This window comes from Terrapene carolina, unplaced genomic scaffold (assembly GCF_002925995.2).
Source record: "Terrapene carolina triunguis isolate 2854851 unplaced genomic scaffold, T_m_triunguis-2.0 Scaffold147, whole genome shotgun sequence".
In the NCBI taxonomy this organism is placed as follows: Eukaryota; Metazoa; Chordata; order Testudines; family Emydidae; genus Terrapene; species Terrapene triunguis.
Genome location: NW_020664498.1, coordinates 3,695,225 through 3,717,473, shown reverse-complemented (window position 1 = coordinate 3,717,473; position 22,249 = coordinate 3,695,225). Strand labels below are relative to the sequence as shown.

The 22,249-nt window shown below is 37.7% G+C and overlaps 1 protein-coding gene across 2 annotated transcripts in view; it reads right to left on the bottom strand.

The window, feature by feature from the left end:
• LOC112106608 (calcium-activated potassium channel subunit alpha-1) overlaps positions 1-22,249 on the bottom strand; it is a 916,252-nt gene that overhangs the window by 248,033 nt on the left and 645,970 nt on the right. For both annotated transcript variants that reach the window (XM_026653705.1, XM_026653706.1), the window contains exons 6-7: positions 7,084-7,159; positions 3-78 (exon numbers count right to left, since the gene is read on the bottom strand). In XM_026653705.1, the coding sequence (XP_026509490.1) occupies positions 3-78; positions 7,084-7,159 (152 nt within the window). The remainder of the gene's footprint in view (positions 1-2; positions 79-7,083; positions 7,160-22,249) is intronic.

Here is a 22,249-nt window from a genome sequence, read left to right as displayed (position 1 = left end):
ACCAAATGTATGAACCCAGCTGCTGTCAGCCATGTGCTGATAAATATAGAGCACAGATTCACCAGCTTGATGGAATTACTGCACAAACAAACAAATATATATTATATTCTACAGGTAAGTTGTAACAGGAACACAAGTTATATAAACACACTTTTTAATGAGTATCTGTACACAGAAAGAGAGTTTACTGTGTATATACTTTAGGCCTGAAGTTCCTCATATAGATTTTTGTGGGAACAGGAGCAGGCGCTGTCTGGGAATTTAAAAAATACTGAAAAAATATATGCAAAAAAACATTATTACATAGCTTGCAATGTCTGCTTTCACAGATTTTAAACGGTTTTATATGAAGCTTTTGTGAAGCTATTAAATAGAATGAATGATATTTTAGAAAAGTTCTAAGAGATTTGATCATGATCAAATAGGAGATACCACAGGCCTAAAACATCCATTCTTTCTCTATTGTCACATTACCATTTCCTTTCTTTATTCCTCTTTCCCGCTTTTTTCCTCTGCTTATTTCTATTTGGATTCTGAATAGCAATTAGTTCAGCATAAATACTTTGGGCCGGATTCTCAGCTGGTGTAGATCCAAAGAACTCACGGGAGCTACATCAATTTACATTATCTTGGAAACAGACCTTTTATACTTATAACATGTATTTGTACATCTCTGCTTTTTTCCCAATCTATTTCATTTTTTCTGCTTGGTGTGTTTCTTCAGTATGCTTTTTGCTTTTAGCCCCATCTCTGCAGAGACCTTATATATTGTGAGCAGCCCCATTCATGAAAAATGCATTTACTGAGTTCAATGGAATAGCTCATTGCGTATAAAGTTAAACACCTGTGTAAATCGTTGCGGGTTTGAGATTTTATCCTGCACATATGGAAAATAATCAATGAATAGATTATTGCAGTTAATCTGTAGGCGCTATATTCTGACTGGTAAATTTGGAGCTATGCTGTCATGGGAATTAGGATAATGTAAGAGTGTTAGGTCTCCATGTGAATGTCCCGCCCCCTTTGTGGGAAGAGGGGAGGCATTCTCCTTCTGCAAGAGGATGATGAAACTTGCAGTGTACTGGTGCTTCTGTGGGTTTTCCCCATATACACTATGATTTTGCAACACATTGCTGGTGAAAACACTTCCTTGTATGAAGGAATAAAAGCAAGAAGGTCAATTTGCTATCTTTTGTGAGATTATTTTATTCATTATTCTTGAGCATTCAAATGGTCAGTAGGTATGCGCGAACATATTTGTTAATCCTGAAAGTTCCACCTATTTTTGTGCATGGTTTATCCCAAAATTTGTACCAGAAAATGCATTATTAATTATTTTTCTGTTTAAAAAGTTTCAATCATCCAGCCAGAGAGTAGAAACAATACCACGTGACTCAGGTGATGGATTGCACATTCTGAATAAGGACTAGTTGATGTGAATGCATAGCATAAACTTTCTTAATATTATTTGACTAAATGTTTGCAAGTATCAAATACATGAATAGATATCAGGATCAGTTAGAGAACAATATGCAAATAGGAAAAAGGGTTAAATAGCAATGAATATTATTATATATTACAAATGATTTGACCACATCTACTCTTGATATTAGTAGTTCAGCTAACATCAAGCTAAAACTTTACATAAAGTATCAGATAAGATACTTTTCCTTTTTATAAACACACAAAAATGTTATGAATCCATAGAGTCCATGTTGCTGTAATTCAATCTCATTTTCAGCTAATAACAATCCCCCAGCTAATAAGCAAGCCTAATTGTAATGCTTTGATTTTAAATACTCTTGAAGTGTTTTGGAAAACTTTATTAGTGGCTGCAGTAATCTAGGTTGGAAGATGTTCTTGTGTAGGAAGTATTTTTTCCTAAAGCTTTTACAGACTGATACATCATGGCCCTGACCCTTCAGTCCCCTCTGGATGTGTATTTGCATGTCTTTGAATGTTTATGGGATCAGAACCCAGGTCTGTAGCTATACTGGGTCTTGAGCGATAGAAGGTAGACAAGGAGGAGAATATGGTGTTTTTTAATTGTCCAATCATATATAATTTGGGGCTAAATTGTAGCTATTAAAGGCACAGCTTCATTAGGGGGGAAAAAGGAGTTGTGGATGTGGCAATGCACTAATGATAGTGGCCAGATGTGGTAAAGATTAGGCTTCCAAATTAAATAATGTTTACATTTACAGTTCATACATAAGACCCCATTTTGCAAATTACTCTGTACAGATGAACCTCTGCAGCCACACTGGAGTCAAGTTACTTTGCCCCATCAAGACTGGATGTTTTTTTCTAAAAGATATTCTTTAGTTCAAACCAGAATTCAGCTTTGGCCCATGTGACTCTCAGGGCCCTACAGGTAGTATATATATTCTGTGGATGTGGCCTGCATAACACACAGAGAGCTGCATATGCAGCCCACAATGGTAAATAGGTTGAGAACCTCTGGGGTAAGGTTTGATTTTTACACTTATTTATAAATATATTTTTATACACCTGTTTTTTGTTTTATAATTAAATTAAAAAGGCTCTTCTTAAAGAAAAGAGGGTGCAAGTACTGTTAGTGTTTTGTATTTTAAGAGTAACCTTCACACTGGTAGAAGATAATGGATTAAAAAAATGTGATTTACTGATCCATCAAATGCTTGTCATTCAGTTTGCTAAGTACAGTCATATTCAGCTGTCTGAACGTCTTTGAGCAATACATACTCTGAAATAGACTGACACCCCAATCCAGCATGCGGATAACTAAGTACGCCAGTTGTCCCACTGGAGTAGGTAAATGGTTAACATATTATATCATATCATATCCTATTGGTGGTTACATTTGATCATAACATAGGATTCAAACCTCTGTGTCCTTAGATTAGACCAAAAGGCATCATTCAGAAGGATACAGTGCTTCGTTATCAAAGTCTGAATATTGCTCATCCATGAATTTCAGGGGGGGAAAGCTTCTCAATAATGCAATAATATGTCAATCAGTCTCCAGGTGCTATCTTTATTTTTATATATAGATATATAAAAATAAATAAATGGTATTAAAGCACTACTTTGATTCTTCTTGAGGTCTATTTTATTTTTTACATGTTTATTCATAATTGTACCTTGTCTGTCCTTTATGAAATACACCCATCTTTCTGCCAGAGACTAAATATAGATGAAAGATTAGTCACAAACATTTTCCTGCTCTTTAAGCTCTTTCCAACATCTGTGCAAAATCCCTTATTGTGAGGCTTACCTAAAGCCCTGTACTTCTATTGAAACCTTGTATAAAACGGTGAAGGGAAAAAACTAACTATATTCAATCTTCTAAAACATGGGAGAAAAAAAATTAACAATTCTGAAAAAGATATATTACATTTCATAGGTAAGTACATAAACTTTAAATTAGCAAGGGCCATGGTTAGCCTCCTAGAGGTTCAGTTTACACAAGTAGGCTGTAAACTCTTTCTGCATCCATAGAGGGTCTGCTAAAGAACAGTTAGGCATTTTTTAAATGGTCTGATAATTACACAACACCCAACAACTACCTGTTTAATATACTCCCTTTCCATTTGTAAAGTGTTCTAGCTGCTTCCTGTGGATCACAGTATTATGAATGGCCCTTCTGCTGATGGTATGAATGAGATTTGTTCCTTTAATCCGAGTCCTTCAATTGCTACATTCACTCAGCATCTCTCTTTGACTTTGTATTATAGAAAATAAAACCTTGCAGGCAGTAATTTTAATTTAGGGGTTAAAGTCAATAATATTTTCCAAGGGAGGGGAATTCTCTTCCTTCCCAGCAAGACCAGATATTACATGCACTGTCTTTGCACATAAGATAGAGAAGAAGGGATGTGCTGCATAACCCATCAGTATTACACCATACTTGTCAATAGATGTTGCTGCTGAACACACAACATACTAAAATGGTCCCTTATGTTATTTGTTTAGAGCATTCTTCACACAAGCATGGATCACTTAAGAGAGGAATATGAAATAATACATTCAGAATTGTTTAAATAATCCAAAGAGTTAATGTTTAAAATATAATTATTTCAGTGTTGATAATGATAAATTGTATTTATTATTGCAGCTGAACATTTCAGGCTCTATCCTGAGCCTTCTGATATTTGGCTTGCCTTGCAAATCAGCTGCTATGTGTGTGCATGCATTTCCCATTGGCTTCAGCAGTATTTGGCCTTCATATTCAGATATGAACAACAATATTTTAAAATGTCTACAGAAGCATAATACAGGATCCTACAATGTTTTACAGCTCTCTCTATCCAGGAGACACTTCACCTGTGGCTGAAGTGAAGTCATCTGCATGATAGAATGCAGCAGCTGTTTTACAGCATACAGTTCTAAATCACAGTTTAGGGCAGAAAGTGAGGAACACCTCTGTATATAACAAACTTCTGTTAGAATTTATGTAGGCAGAATGTATTTAATCAAAAAAGGAATTTAGTGAATTAACTGAGTTAACTGTTCTAACTCTTGCAAAAGTGCTAAAGGATGATTAGTAACCACAAGTGGTCAGCACCTTGGTTTTACATCTCATCTGAAAGATTATAATACAAAAATATTATGAAAAGCTTTCTTTTTCCACATTTGATTTTATTTACAGAATAATTTTGATATATAGCACCTATGAGCATCGCTGATGGAAATAGTGTTTGTTGGTGCTGGCTAGAATTCCACACAATTTTTGTATGTATGGCCTATCACAATGGGCTTTAATGCTAGGTGTGTCTGGTTACAAGTTATACTTAAGTGCATGATTAGCACATTTTGTTCCATTATGAATTATTCTTAATGCTTATCAGATACATTTTCCTCCCTCTTTCTTTTTCTGTTTTTAGGTTATGGGGTTAATTTTGCACATTGTATCCATTTAAAAACACCACCACCAACAATAAAGCTTCCAGGTCTAATTTCAGGTCTAGTAGAACTGAAGGCAACTGCATTGAAGTCAATAAAATAATACCCATTCATTCCAGTTTGGCCCACAAATTTTATACAATGATACTTTTTGGACACCAGTAGTATTTTATACTATTAAATTGTCTTTAGGTTTATTAAATGAGACATGAGATATCAGATGCGCCTGATTACTGCATGCTCAAGAATAGGGTGGGACACATGAAACAATTTATTTTGAGGCCTTTGATGATTTTTAAATTAAAAGAATTGTTTAGTGATAAACCAGTTTGGGTTAATCAACTGAGTAAAACTGAAAGGCAGCCACATAAGTAAGCTGGATTTGAAGGGCTTTATAGTAATCAGAACAGGAGATTTACGAATGCTTGCATATTCATGTAAATAATTACAAAGATGATGAGCATCTAATTTGGGAGGAAAGTTTGGCACCAGACAAATGTTGTTATGAACAAAGGGGTCAAGTCCTAAGCCAGCTTTAAATGGAACACATTTAATTAATGCATCTCCCCTTCACTTACTGTTCTGGAGCCTTAAAATTCCACCACTCCTGAAGGGGATTTGAACCTTTATCCAAAGCCTACTGAAGTCATTGCGAGTCCTTCTACTGACTTCAGTGTGCTTTGGATAAGATTCTTTGTGTTCTGCAAGGAGATTTTAATACACTGAGTTTCTGTAACAATTACACTTTCTCTCTGCAGGACCAGTGGCATTTTAAGGCTACAGGACTGAGTTTCTCTGTGTGTTTATTAAACTAGTTTCATTATTTTAAGAAGAAAAACTACATTGGCTACATGCTCACACAGTTCCAGGCAGATCTTAAGCCAATTCCAGAGTCATTTAGGATCTCTTTCAATATGAAAGGTTGACTAATGAGAACAGTTTTAAGGTTTTAAAGGGTTGCAGAGCCTGCTGGTTGTCATGAACCTGTGCACATCTGAAGGGTCTATTTACTCAACAACAGTAGGGTGATTTACATGGGTTCATTGCTCATTAAGGGTAATAAACTCCACCTGAGTTACACACCCTCAAATATGTGATGATGAATCAATAGGGAAAGAGAAGGGGGATTTTAAAGTGGAACTGAACTTCTAGTATTTAAAAATAATTACTAGAACATTAGTTCAATATTTTAGCTGGTGTATTTTAATGCATGTTAAAAAGTTTGCTGCTGTGAAACATGGCACAGTCCCTTTGGTGCTTCAAGGTGATTAACTAATGCGCATAGTAGTAGCTAATGTGCATTCTGCTTCCCATACCAAGTATGTTCAGCCACACAAAAGCAGTTAAAATGAGAACAACACTGTTGTTAACTGAAGTATTTTAAACATCCTTCTAAAGGAACGCTTATGACAATGAATGGAATGAGATATCCAGAGTGGAAAATCAATGTAAAAAATGTTTTTGAAATCTAAGATTTTCATAATGATGAAGAACCATAATGATTATCTCTAAACTGCCATCTCCCTGTTGGGTGTTTTGTTGGGCAAGTTATTTCTAATTTAATGAGACAATAAAGTAGGGATCCAAAATGAGGAAGGATGGATTATTTAATCAATGTGTAGATCTATCACTCTGCCTTTACATTTATAATCACTCAGTCCCTTGAATATTACAGGTATAAAAATGTATCAAGTGAAATATCAACAGATGATATCAAAGAGACATTTAAATTGATAAACCATTCACCAGAAATACAGGATGGAATGGGAATTTAGAAAACAAGAGATGGCTATATATTTGTATGAGAAATAAGACCATATATTAGGAGGCACTTCGTTCACCAATGCAGCAGGTTCACCAATGAAACTAGTCACCAATCACACTAATAATCACATTTACTAAAAGATGGAATAGCTGCATGGATGAGGCTCAAACATGACTTGACTCATGAATGTGCCTTAGAGTCTAGTGTCTTTGATGAAACTTACATCAGGGAAAAAAGTCAAAAGGGGTGTGTGTGTGTGTGTGCGTGTGTGTGTGTGTACATATATATAAAAAATTTGCGTTTTGGTGTGTGCTATTCAAACCATAACTTCCATTCATTCTAATGGCATTATGAAAGGAGAAATTACCTCTGACTATGACTATAAACTGGAGAAGACAGACTACAGACAGGTTAAGTAGGTATTAAAGTCTTACCTTGTTTTTAGGATATTCAGAAACTGCAAAATTTCTGAAAACTGTATCAGTCTAAGGGCTCTTAAAAATCTTAAACCTGCATAAAAAGAGAATCAGACATAACTCCAGTGCATAGTGACCCATACTGTTATAACATCCGACTTACAATGGTAACAATCAATGAAATCAATGGTATGTAGCATACAGAATGTCAAATACCTTTGAAGTGTTCTTCCATATTTAATAGTCCCAAGATCTTGACCAGCTTTTTTCAGTTTAATTTAGATCTGTTTCTATACCCTACCAGAAATGCATACTTCAAGTATTAAGTTATGGTGTGGGAAATTTAAACAGCTATGATTACCTCAGAGCTAAGAAGAAAAAACTTTACTTAGCCTCAGTTGGTAGTCTTAGTGCCCATATTCCTCTCTTCTAGAATGGCTTACTATTGCAAATATAGATATATAGATACTCCTGAAAGCTCACAACTCCCCCAGTGCTTAGCAAAAACTAAGATTTTTTGGGCAAAAATTATGGGCAAGAGATCTGATAACCTGATTTTTGAAGAAAAAAAAAAAACCCAGACAGTGGATAGGCCTGATTAAATTGGTAATTCTTAATGACGTAAAATCTTTTATTAGGTTATAATGCTCCATATCCCCACCCCAAACTCTAAAACTTCAGACAGGGATATGTAGTTACCATGTACTGTGGCTTTAAAAAAGGTAAAACTACTGCATTTGCCTTCAAGCAGGTTACAATTACAGTAAATGACTGAACTTTGGTTCTTAGAAAAATAATATTTATAAAGAGATAGCACTGAGTTGTTGAAATCAGGTTGCTTGGATAGCAATTCTCAGACAGCTGCAGGGCCAGACAGAGAGAGCGAGCGAGAGAGCAAGAGAAAATACCATAAAAGATTAAGGGCTTAAATTACTGAGAGACTTATGCTGGTACTAAACAATTTTGCTGCAGATCTTTGGCATATGAGTAAAGGTACATTGTGTATTTTATATATACAGCTTATAAAGTTAAAAAGAAGGCTTTTGAGGATTTTTTTTTTTTTAACTGCACAGTAGGGCCAAGAGTTACATAAAAATTGCTTAATATGGTAGCTTGACCGCTAGGGTTGGGCCTAGGGCAACGTCAACTCATGCATCCTCCTTAATGACATTTTTAATTTAGTAACAACTAATAATCTCATTTAGCACATATACAGCACTTTCTATTTTCAAAGTGCTAACTAAGGATACAATGCTACAAAAACTTAACCACATGTACAACTTGACTCATAGCAGTTGACTCCAGTGGGACTGCTCACAAAAGTGAAATTATACATGTGTTTGCAGAGTTAATTTTACAACACGCCAGTGAGGTAGTTACATATTATTATTCTTATCGTCATCATTATTTCCAAGTGATGCAAAGCAGTCTTAACGAGGTTGAAGATCTTATGTGTAAAATGGGCATAATAATACTTCACTGAGTACTTTACAAGGGTATTGTGAGAATTAATCAAGATTTGTAGAGTCACCTGAGATCTAGATTAAAAAAAAAACCAATACAAAACTGCTCGATATTACTAAATTTTCCACATGATCCCAATTATCGAGTCAGTAGTTTAGGAACAGGTAACAAGAAAGCTAAGCTATATTATCCTGTTTCAAAAGAAAAGTCTGCTTCTTGGAGACAAAAATAACCAAAAGCTGCTAAGAAGGCTGGGAAAGGTTATGGTTAGCTCCAAAATCTCTATTTCCAACTCCTCACAGTGATTTTTACCTATTTTAAATGGTCAGACAAACGAGGCACAACACACCAAGGAGCAAATGGTTACAGTAAATTGTTTGCTGCAGCTGAAAAATCATTAGCAGTGAGGTTCTACAATTGCTATAGCCTACATCATTTTAAAAATGTTCCTTCAGGGAATAATACTTGAAAAAGAAAGTGAATGGGTTAGAGGCCAGTTTACTTAAAAACAGCACTGCTCAGGGTGACACAACCCTTGCATCTTTTTCATGAAGCCGTCTTTTTTGCGCAGTTATCAGTTTATTGCCAAGGTGAGTCTTTTAAAATGAAGGTGAAGCATCACATCCCAGAAACTATATAGCATGTGCCATGAATGATATCCAAAGATGGTGAATGGGGATGCGGTAAAAATAACACTATCATCATATTTCCTCATCTGTGGACCTGAACCTAAAACACTAAAACAAACTTTTCAGAAGGTTCTGAAATACCTGTTTAGCTTCCTCAACCAACGTTTATTTTTCATGCATCGCTGCACATCCAAACGGAAGCCAGGACAGGAAGTGCCATCATAATAAAAAGGCAGACTATCCTACATGTATTACTACCCTGACTGGAATCACGGAGGGAATTTTACAGCAACCTGCTCTGACAACATTTCCAGCTAATGCTTTCTGGAATTAATAGGTACACGTATTAAGGACAATCAAGGACAAGCACGTCTTTTCAGTGCCCTTCTGAATGGAACCCAAAGCTTTATACCTGTATTATTACTAGTGCTCCCAATTTATGCTGTTTATTTCTCTTGATTTTTACAGAAGTTAATTGCTGATATTTTAGGAGAAAAAATACGTGTTATAAATATTCAAACATTTTTTTGAATTATATAAAAAACTGCCTTCCTCTGAAACCCTGCACATTTGGTGAAAGTTTGGGACCCACCATTCAAACTGAGTTGGGACATCATCATTTTCCTTGGATAAAATTCCCCTACATGAAGCACATTTAATCAGAACAATTTAGGGAGGCTAAATACATCCTCCAAAATGGAACCAAACCACAGGCCTATAGTGAAACACCCCTGTTGACCCTTGATGCCTGATATTGGAAGGTTTATGCTGATGTTTAAACTAAAATTTATATGTTAGGAAAAGCGAATATGCTTAAAAATGTTAATATTAAAGCTCTAACGCAAGAAGTGAAAAACAAAATGTATAAATAGTGGAAATAGACTTTGCAATAAATTTGAGGCCTAATGGAGGCTAGCAGTTAGCATGAGGCCTAAATTCTTCACATAGTGCTTGACCTAGAATTATAAGATTTAACAATACATATCTTGTGATAAACAAGTAAGCAGCAAAGGAACTGTTGACCTGTGACCCCTGACTTATCTTGGAAGGTTTATGCTTAAAATCAAACTATAATCTAAATATTAGGGAAAGTTAAAATGCTTAAAGATGTTGATAATAAAAATAATTAAAGCTGTAATGCAAGTAAGGAAAATAAATGTAAAATTACAGTTATAGGCTTTACAAAAGTATGAGACCTACATACTGTAGTTGTTAGCCTATAGTGCTTGTCCTAAGGTTATAAGATTTTGTGATAAACAAGAAAACCACAGAAGGGCATTTTACACTTGAAATAATGGATTTTGGGGGGATTTTTGGTAAACGTATTAATGTGTTGGAAATATTGGGAAATTTATGACGCAAGTATCTTATGCTAGCAAACGGAACTTTAATTATGGTTCCCTGGAATGACAAACATGGGCAGAAGGCTGAGACCTAAATCAAATATGGTCCTGGATGTGTGTGTGTGGGGGGGGGGGGGTAAGGAAAAGGATACAAAAATACAGTCAGACCAGCCTCTGGTTGGGACACTGGGAGGACAGGATGGTGGAAATCTGGAACATCATTCCCACTTACTTTTCCTAACATCTTTCCCTTCTCTGATGCTTCTGGGTGGTCTTCAGAAGGTTGTGACTATGCATAATGGTGACTGTTTCCCTACACTTATTTTACTTGCATGTATTTAAGTACTATAGTCCTCATGTCTGTGTGTGATTCACCAAACTCATCTTCTATAATACATTTACATAGCCACCTGAGTAAACGAACCTGTTATTAGTGACTTGTGCATCTTGCACTCTAAATTAATCAAAGGCTACAGAACAGACTAAGCTTAAAATGATAGAGTTTTATGGGCTTTTGGAATATATATCCATGGAACAAACCCACATTTACATGTCAAAACCATTGTGAAATGCATTGACATAAATTGGTCATACCAGCCGGAATCCCAACATTGGTCTCCCAGAATACCAAACATGGGAAGGGGACTGAGACTTAATCAAATATGGTCCCAGACATGTGTGGGTGTAAGAGAAAGGTGTATAGAAGAGTTCTATGCCCAGTCCTTAGTTGGGACATCACGATGACAGGACAGTGGAAACCTTATTGTCACTCCCATTTACAGTGCTTCTCCAGTTACTATTCTTTCCATCTTCATTCCAAATGATCTCCATAAGGTTGTGAGTATGCACAATGCAGGGCATTGTTTTGCTACACTTATCTTTATTTTTCTTTGCTTATAATTATACTTGCACCCTTGAATTTCAGTACTAAATAAAGTCTTCATGTCTCTACATACATAAAAACATAACCTATGAGAGAAGATTGAAAATGGCCCTTGAGGAATTCCACCAGGATTTCAACAATTTCCACCCCACATCAACCTCAGCCTGGACCAGTCCACACAAGAGATCCACTTCCTGGACACTACAGTGCAAATAAGTGATGGTCACATAAACACCATCCTGTACCGAAAACCTGCTGACCGCTATACTTACCTACATGCCTCCAGCTTTCATCCAGACCACATCACATGATCCACAGTCTACAGCTAAGCTCTAAGATACAACCGCATTTGCTCCAATCCCTCAGACAGAAACAAACACCTACAGGAGCTCTATCAAGTGTTCTTAAAACTACAATACCCACCTGCTGAAGTGAAGAAACAGATTGACAGAGCCAAAAGAGTACACAGAAGTCACCTACTACAGGACAGGCCCAACAAAGAAAGTAACAGAACGCCACTAGCTGTCACCTTCAGCCCCCAACTAAAACCTCTCCAGTGCATCATCAAGGATCTACAACCTATCCTGAAGGACGATCCCTCACTCTCACAGACCTTGGGAGACAGGCCAGTCCTCGCTTACAGACAGCCCCCCAACCTGAAGCAAATACTCACCAGCAACTACACACCACATAACAAAAACACTATCCCAGGAACCTGTCCCTGCAACAAACCCCGTTGCCAACTCTGTCCACATATCTATTCAAGGGACACCATCATAGGATCTAACCACATCAGCCACACCATCAGGGGCTCGTTCAGCTGCACATCTACCAATGTGATATATGCCATCATGTGCCAGCAATGCCCCTCTGCCATGTATATTGGCCAAACTGGACAGTCTCTACGCAAAAGAATAAATGGACACAAATCTGACGTCAAGAATTATAACATTAAAAAACCAGTCAGAGAACACTTCAATCTCCCTGGTCACTCAATAATAGACTTGAAAGTGGCAATTCTTCAACAAAAAAACTTCAAAAACCGACTCCAATGAGAAACTGCAGAACTGAAATTAATTTGCATACTGGACACCACAAATTAGGCCTGAATAAAGACTGGGAGTGGATGGGTCACTACAAAAACTAATTTCCCCATGCTAATTTCCCCCTACTGTTACTCACACCTTCTTGTCAACTTTTGTAGTAGTAATCAGGGTGGCCCATTTCAAAAGTGATTTTTCCTCCTGTTGATAATAGCCCACTTCCACTTTAACTGAATTGTCTCATTAGAACTGACCGCCTACTTGGTAAGGCAACTCCCATCTTTTCATGTACTGTGTGTGTGTGTGTGTGTGTGTGTGTGTGTATATATATATCTATATATCTATAGATATATAGATATAGATATAGATATATATCTATATCTATCTATCTATATATATATCTATATATATCTGCCTACTGTATTTTCCACTCCATGCATCTGATGAAGTGGGTTTTAGCCCATGAAAGCTTATGCCCAAATAAATTTGTTAGTCTCTAAGATGCCAAAAGTACTCCTCATTGTTTTTGAAAAAAATGGGTTTGTTTAGTTTGGAGAAGACTGAGAGGGGACACATGGTGAGAGTTTTCAAGTACATAAAAGGTTGTTACAAGGAGGAAGGAGAAAAATTATTCTCCTTAACCTCTGAAAATGGGACAAGAAGCAATGGGCTGAAATTGCAGCAAGGACATTTTAAGATGGACATTAGGAAAAACTTCCTAACTGTTACAGTGGTTAAGCACAGGAATAAATTATTCAGGGAAGTTGTGGAATCTCTGTCATTGGAGATTTTAAAGAGCAGGTTAGACAAACACCTGTCAGGGATGGTCTAGATAATACTTAGTCCTGCCATGAGTACAAAGGACTGGAGTAGATGACCTCTCCAGGTCCCTTCCAATCCTAGGATTTTATGATTCACCAATCTTATATCCTTCACCAAACATTAAAGTGGACACCTGAGTAAAAGAACCTCTTATTAGTGACTTTTGGATTTTGACCCCAAATGTATCACAGCCCCCACACCAATGGTCACAACTATAGCCTATGTGCTAGAAGAGTGACTGAAATCTGCTTCACTTGCTGTGTTCATCTGCTTCACTTGCACTGAGTGTTAGGGCTGCTGGATCCATGGAATCATTTCTAATGAACCTGCTGGCTCACTTCTGGGCATTTTGTTAATTCTTCAGTGAACATCCAACCAGTTGAATGCTCTATAATCCCTCCAGAATAGGAAAAGGAAGTACTGCCAGAGTCAGAGGGCCCTGGCTCAGGAGGGAGCAGGAGCAGAAGGTTGGAGGCAGCATCCTGGGAGCTGACTATGGTGAGAAGACTGGACAGTTTGGGAGCTGGGACTGAAGGGCTGACAGCTGGGCTGGGAAGCAGCCTTTTGCTGGTAAATGGGCCAGCAGCAGTCACAACAGATGGGTACTCAGGAATGGCCTGTAAACAAGAGTAGCTGTGCAAATCAGTCTGAACAAGATCGACAAAAGTACTGAACTCTGGCAGGGACATCTGCAGGCCTCTGGGAGAGGGAATGATTGCCTCTGGGAGAGGGGTGGCCTGGAGTCAGCAATCCTGACAGTAGGCTGGGGGAGCCCCACCTGCCCACTCCCGTGAGAGGCTGAGCTAGGAACTGTTGGTGCATCTTGTGTTTGTACCTTAAAGTCTACAATAACAGCAACATTTATTTCTAGTAGCTTTTAATGAAACAACTGTTTGTCATCATCAGACTCTGTGAGTGTTTATGGGGACCTACCTAGGCCTACAGCCTGAAGGACCTAGTGCTGGAAACACCTAGAGCACTTACCTCAGAGCATGTAGAACCAAACATAGACAGGTCTTGCATACCCCAGCACTCAAAATGACTCCCTGCAGTGGGGATGGTTACACTGGATCCAGAGGGTGTGCAAATAACTCATCATGGGGCTGAAATGGACTGGAGGACCATCCCTGGCTGCTCTGCATTAGAGTGAATTTCACCCCTTGATAGTAGAATTAACTAGTTGAACTGAGACCAAAGAAAAAGGGGAAATCCCATTCTTAAATGACTACTGTTGAAAGGGGTGTATGTGTGTAAATGTGTTTTGGGATGTAAAGCATTTGAGCATTAACTGCTCTATCCTGTGCAGTAAATAACATGCATTTAGAAAGACTGAAGTAATTCAGAGGTTTCAATCCTTTCTTCAAATAGACTTCAAAGAGCAGCTGCTGGAAATGAACTTTAAGAGGCAGACTCAGATTAAATGAGTTTGCCATGAGTAGATGATTGTCAGTATGATCTTGTGCTTAGCAAGGAGATGATGAACAGACTGAGTACACCCTCAAGGGAGAGCCCATAGACCACTTCATTCTGCTGCTGTATTAATGACATGCCAAAAGCGTGCTCACAATCAAAGATGCTTCTTTGAGAGAGGACACGGTAATCCTTTATTCACCCTGATCAGTCTGCCATAGTACCGAGACTGTTGTCAGAAACAAAATGGGCTGAATTACTCAGTGGCTTGATAAAAAAATCAGCTTACTATCAGTCCAGGCCCAGCAAAACCTGTTCTGCTTACATTTGGTTTAATTTGCTGATAAGTCTAATTTAAGTCACAGTAATAGGTGCATACAAAAACTCCATGAACTGCCACTCAGCTCTGAAAAATAACTGCATAAAACTAGTAACATGATGCTCCCTATTTATTGTCTCTTACTGATCCCATGTCAAATTCTCTCAGTTGATAGTTAAAAAGATGATTTCTCTGTCAGCCCTACAAATGCACCAGGGATCTGAAATTCAAGCCATGTTCTTTATGGCTTGTACATCAACAGTAATAAAGATTCTGTAATAGGGACTTATTGTTAACAATACTTCTGAAGGTGTAACAAACAGAAAGGAATCTATCTTGCTCTCCCACAGCCGTATCAGCTCTGCATATAACAACAGGAATTTTTGTGGCTCTACCTAGCGAAAACTATCTGGGAAATTATTCTGTCTGTGTAGTGATGCATTATCTTATTACTTCATAATATGGAATAACTGCTAAATTGCCTTGTTTGTATGATAAATAATCTCTATATATTCTGTTTAGGTCAAATCACTATTTATTTCAGTAAACTCCATTCTGATTTCAGATTGATTCTGTGCATCAGATATTTAATTTGGATCCTGCTCCTGCCTGGTTAAGTTAATGACTCAAATCATCCAGAACAGCACTCCAAATGCTTTCCTTTGAATTCATTCTCCTTTATTCAAGTGATGAATTTTATGTTGGAGTCTTCTACATGTGAGCTGACTTGAGCAGAAACATAGGGTATCTACTGCAATATAATTTGTGATTAATCTTTCCCTACCTTTAAAAAAATATATATCCAAAAACTGCCTCTCTTATCTAGAGAACACAATGAATAAAGCCTATAGTCTAATAGTGTAGATTTACTCCAGAAAGTGACTCTGTTAAACTGGCATTTTCTTACTCAACACATCTGTTCTCTATGTGTAATCATAGTGATCTCTGCTTCCTTTAGTGACTAAACTAAGTCTTTATGATTTTCACAACTCCCAACCCTGCAGATCCAACACAAAAGAGAGAATGAACTGGATTCTACTCCTTCTTGTGCACCATTAAGAGGATTCTTTACATTAGAAAAGTTGCACTGGTTAACTAAACTGAATTTAAATCCATCTAGTTAAAACTGTGCAAACTCCTAATACTGACACATTTAAACTGGTGTAATCCTCACTTCAACTGCTTTGATTAAATTGATAATTTACTGACACAAGCTAACTTGATTTAAACAAGGGTTAAACCAGTTTAAGTATGTTTACATCTGCACAGGTTTAACTAGATCAATGGATAATGATCAATCAGTACAATTTCTGATACAGACAAGCCCTATACTCCAAGCAATTCCACATGCGCCAAATTATTGACCACAAGGGGGTTGTACATATGTCACTCGGGGCATATTTTGACCTTCAGAACTTTTACAATAGCATGACGGTGATGATGTGCAGATGGAAAGAACCCAGCTTGACTTGCAGATCCCAGGATGAACATGCAGGGCTGATAGCCAGAAATAAACATTGTTTGAGTTGTAAACTGAGCACAGAAATCACAGATCTGCAATAAACATGGAACTCCACAATGCCACTTTACAAAGAGAACCACACTTCAAGACACAAAACACATACAATAATAAAAACCCTCCTCTTGGATGAGGGATTTGTACCCCCTGGGTAGGGTTTTACCCAACAGCCTTTCAGTCCTGCAGCTACTGTATATCTCATTGGAAGTTCTAAAACAGGTGATGGCTGCAGGATTAGGCTACCAGGGGACACCAACTGTAAAGTGGACTACTGAGGTGTTTTTGCAGGCTCTTCCCAGCTGGAGGTATGTCCAGGGCAGAGTTAATAGATTCATCCATTTTTAGGGAAGAAGGGACCATTGTGATAATCAGGCCAGACTTTCAGTACTTCCTGCATGAAGTCCAATAACATCTGGATTCAGTTCTACCTAATTCCTCATTTGGGCACCTAGTATATCACATGAATACTTTCTTACTGTAGACTGAAGTGATACTTGCATAGCTAACCGGGTGGTTGTGAGGATTAACCAGTTGTTTGCAGAGAGTTTTGAAGGTATAAAGCACTATGTGAGTGCTACATTCTATTATTTTTATTGGATGGGTATGTATTTACACACAATGTGTGGTGGATTCATGGGGTTGAGGGAAGGACTATATTTTAGTTTAGAAAAATTAGGTATTTGCATGTTACATGTTTTTAAAAAGGTTGTTCAGGAGTTAGACTGGTGCTTTTAATACAATGAAGTGAATAAAAACCAATTATGAATTAAATATTCTAAGTAATAAGAAATGCAGCTATCCTGGCCTACATCTTCAAAAGTGTCCAATGATTTTGATTGCCCAATTCAGGACACCTTAAAGGAGCCTGATTTTCAGAGGGCAGGTGCTTTTTTTTTTTTCCCTCTTCCCCTGAAAATCAGGGCCCTTCAAATTATCTGAAGTTGGGAACCCAAAAACCAAGGCAACAAAATCACTAGGCACCTTAAAATTCAAGCCACTAATCTCTCAAACTGATTACTAAAATACACATTTGGAAAGTAGACACTGGAGGCCAAATTTCCAGAGAAACCCGAAACAGTCTCTAACTGTACACAAGCCATCAATGGCAGGTGTAAGGGATGGAAATCAGACATCCAGTTGTTAGATTTGTACAAAATTACAGGCCTTTAAAAAAAACTGGCCATAAGTAAAGTTTTCAATCTCCAGAACTGACATGGGAGAATTCTCTTTTTTCTGATCGGAGATACACACTTCACTTATTTGCTTAGAGGTTGAGCTCCGGTCCCACTAAGCCATTCATTTCAGTGAAGTCCCAGGCACTCAAGTTTTCATCAGTGATATGTCCAGTGTGCTTGGAAACTGAATTGCTGCATCACAAACGGACTGCTTCAAAGTCCACTGAAGCCAATGGGAGTCTGTCAATTGATTTCAGTGCATGGCAGATCAAACCTCATAAAGGCCCCTTCCTGTGAGAGGTGAATACTCAACACCCCATTGATTTCTGCATTTTTGCTTGAGAGCTGGAAGGCAGTTACATTAAAATAGAAAATGCATGGCTGATATGCAAAGTGGTTTCAGTAGCAAAGAAAAATACGTTTGCCCCAGAAAGTTTACTTGCAAAACAAACAGCGTAAATTTAAGTCTTAGTCTCCATTAAATTTCTAAAAGATGCAGTAACTACATTCTCCACATGTCATTCAAGCACTGATGCAATCTGCTCTACAAAATTAATGATTTCAAGCGGATTAGTAAACAGCATCAATCAGGATTACTCAAAGGTTACAAATCCCAACAAAGGGAACTCCTCTTCAGCATCAATGTAATTTGCAAAGGAGAACACAGGGAAATCCCCACAGATAAACTATTCATTGGCATAAAAAACGTGTCAGGGGACTTTAAAAAGCCACAATTGGGAGTGGGGTGCCTAATTCCCCCTGATTTTCCCATGTTCTGCAGGTAAAATACCCATTTATTTCAGTGGGATTTTGTCTGTATGTAGATTGCAGGCTTAGTCATGAAATTATTTTCCATCAAGGCACTGCATTTTCCCTTTTTCATGCTTTTTTTTTTTTTTTTTTTTTTTGTAGTTTGAATGATCGTTTTCCAAATATATTGGGACACACTATTTACTTCAGACCACAGCATCAAGGCCTTGGCATAACACTTCCATTTCCTGCTTCCCACACTTTGAGGAGCTTCACAACTGAGTTGTTCCTTCAGTATAATCTAAGCTTCCTCCAGAAGTTTTTGTGTTTGTGATTTTTTAACTATATGGTTATTAGTGTTCTCACAAGGTTTGCCATTTTATTTCTGACACTGGTCAAATACTAAAAATCCAGTTATGCTCTTATTCATCAAAAGAATTACATATTTTTCCAATATTTGACCAGCTCTAGAATAAGCCAAATAATATCTTCAGTGAAATTAATTAATCATCAAATATATTAACCAATGACTAATTCTATCCTTTCTGGGAAACCAGATATGATCTGGTCTGATAATTATATAACACAATGACCATGAACCTCAGAGACTAGCCTCCCTCTGGGTAATGAGCTTTTCCAGGATGCAAAGCCTCTAGATAGGTTCCCCAATCCTGAATCTCCCACCTTGCTTTGTAGAATCACATAGGATCCTCCCTGGAGGATCCGGGTCAAAAAGAGAACAGAGAACTGTGATATGGAGAAAAAGGCACAATAAAGTGGGGGTATGTACGCCCAGGGTCTGCTCTTGCATGGGAGCAAAGATGGAACTAACAACAACAAAAGCAATAAGAAGATAGACCCAGAATATTTTGCTTATACTTCTCTGCTTGGCAGTGTTGTATAAGTTTATAACAATCCAGAGCTTTACAGAGCGTGGAAAAATTGGATCAAGGGCATTAGATAGTTTTAAATCTGCAAAGGTTGGACATCAGTGTTTTCAGGTGGTGCAGCACAAAATTTTTCTTTATTAAAGCTCTCTGCTGCACACATCTGAAGTCTTCTTTCCCCACACTCACACCCATTAAAACAATAAGGGCAATTTTAATAATAACCAGAATAATTGCCAAATAACTCCCTTATTGTAGAATATTATATCCTGCCTCTAAACAGTTTGGGAGTGCATTAAAAGTCATTTTCAGATGAACACTTAACCCCTTTACAGACAGCATTTTACATCTCATCCGGAAATGCATATTGCATAATGGGCCTTTAAGAAGGGTATTTCTGTTGGAAGCTAACTAAAATCTGTAGCCTTGCAAATGCACTACTTGAAGTTAAAAAATTTACCATAAAAAGCTTCTCCTTAGGGAAGGATTATATTAGCACCATGTGCAGGATCACAGAAAAATCATCCAGAGTTTTCAAGCAGAAAGTTTAAGGTTAGAGCTGGACCTTACCCCAGTAGGCGCCGACCCTATAACAAGACACCAAGGAGTGTCGAAAAGTGTGTTGTTCCTCCTTTTCAGGGACACTATGTCCAGCTTTGACCCGGTATCCATTTTGGAACAGTTCTCCTAGAGACTTTTTACGCCGCCTGGTTGTTCTGTAAGTCTCAGTCTGAGTGCCCCCAGTGGGGTTGTGGTAGACTAATATCTTGCTGGGTATCATGACTACGAAGCTTCAGGATCAGTAAAGGCTGAGTGTAGACAAAACTGTATTCCACTCTCCATTCACAGCATGCCCTGATAGCAAAGATAAGTATATCTTTACCCTTCCTTTTTCTAATTCAGTACCAAATGGGAGAGACTGATGAGAAAAGTTCTTTCTTTAATACCACTTCTATCTGGAAGCAGATCAGTTTTGTTAGTCAGAAGATAATGCAAGATTCTCCTTTTCACGTTGTCACCAAAAAGCAACTCAACATGTCACTGCCATCGTTGCTCGCATGAAACAAACCGAATGAATCCCTACTCCACCCAAATTCACCCCTCTAAAAATACACAGGAAACATCACCAAGTGCAAAGCCAAATCACAGTGGCAGGAAGGCAGGCAGGCAGGCAGTGCAGATGCTCATCCGATCTGTGATGTACTAGAGCTTAAAAGCCATCTTCTATCTGGATATTACTACATAAGCTTCTTTCAGACACACCAAGGAAGAATAAATGGAGAAACCCCTCACACTGAAATCCACAAGGCTGCCGCTTCCCAGATGGAAAGAACAGTTTGCCCTGGTAGAAGAAGGGAGACATTTGGACCAAATGCCTTAGAGGCATAGATTGTTATTCCAATTGTTCCTTTGACTGCATTACATGTCTCGTCTTCTGGTTAAAGCTTGTATACTGAAGGTAAGGGTCACATAATCAGCCAACTCTTACAGGATTTTGCTCCAATGAAATGAAAAAAAACAAACAAACCCGACCTTCAACTAATCCTGAATTAATGACAACTATAATACTGAATAAAAAAATTGTCTTTAACTGTAAAGCAAGAGTACTGGAAACAGGCAGCATTAGCTCTCACAGGCAGATTTGTTGTTGTGGATGGTCACGAAAGGGGATTTTTGTTCAACTTGGCTCCCACCTACTGTGCTTAGCTTAAAAAAATGCCTCTTTAAAATATTACTAACTTGTGATCTTACTTCCTTACCATTTTCCAGAAATTCCTTCAAGCTGCTGTGACTTTACAAACCATTGATATCATAAAGTGTGCTTTCTTAAACTATCTTTTCATTGTGAATATGACATACGGAAACACTTGGTCTTTGTCCAGAAGAATCTGTATACGTGGTATTTCAAATTCTTTGCATGCAAAAGATGCCATAAATACCTATGTGCCATAAAGAACTATATGCTTGTATGCCATAAGGATTGATGTGTGCATAATAATACCCAACACTATGCATTTACAATGCAGTATATAGCATTTCCAATCTGAAGATCTCAAAGCACATCAGAAACATGTTGGTACAGAACCATTGTCCCAATTTTATAAACAGGGAAAATGGACCACAGAGATACTAAGAGACCTGCACAAGGTTACACAGTGAGCCAGTGGGAAAACCAATAGTTCTGACTCCCAGATGTTCTACACAACGCTACTATACATGGCTAAGTCATGTTCCCACTGGAGACAATGGCAAAGCTCCACTGACACTAATGGGAACAGACTTGGGCCCTTTAAATATATTCAAATATGTGGGCAATTGGAACAATCCCATTCAGAACTGGAAGGATTTTACAAAAGGCAATCTTTAACAGTGTTACTGATCGCACCTAGCATAGGGTCAAACTGCAAGAACTTTATACTATTTACAGTATGTTTTTTGTTTTCTGTTTGCATTTCAATCAGCTTGGGAAACAAAATTAGTCTGTTATGAAACCTAAACCTATTATTATTGGACTTTATATTGCATTTAGATCATAACATTTTGGAAGTAGAGCCCATGTGTCTTCTGAGCCATATAAAGCTCTGAGCACAGTACTTAAGTAAGAGCAACAAACAAGTCTCTTATTTAAATTACAGAATCTACGGTTTGGCCCTTCATAATTTGGCAGTGTCCCTTTAATTTCCTCAGCTTTATAGTACAAGCTGGAGGGACTGATTATACTCAGATCTGTACTGATCTCCCCCACCCCTCCATAGTCTGCTAAATCTTACTTGTAGAGCAAAAGCTGAAAACATGAATTAAGTGATAAAAATAGGAAATAATCCAAAAAAAAAAAAAAAAAAAGCCTGCTCCACATGTTAAAATCATGAATTTGAACTACGTGTTGGCAGGATGATGACATATGGTGTTGGATTCCAACATTCAGTGCCAGACGAACGT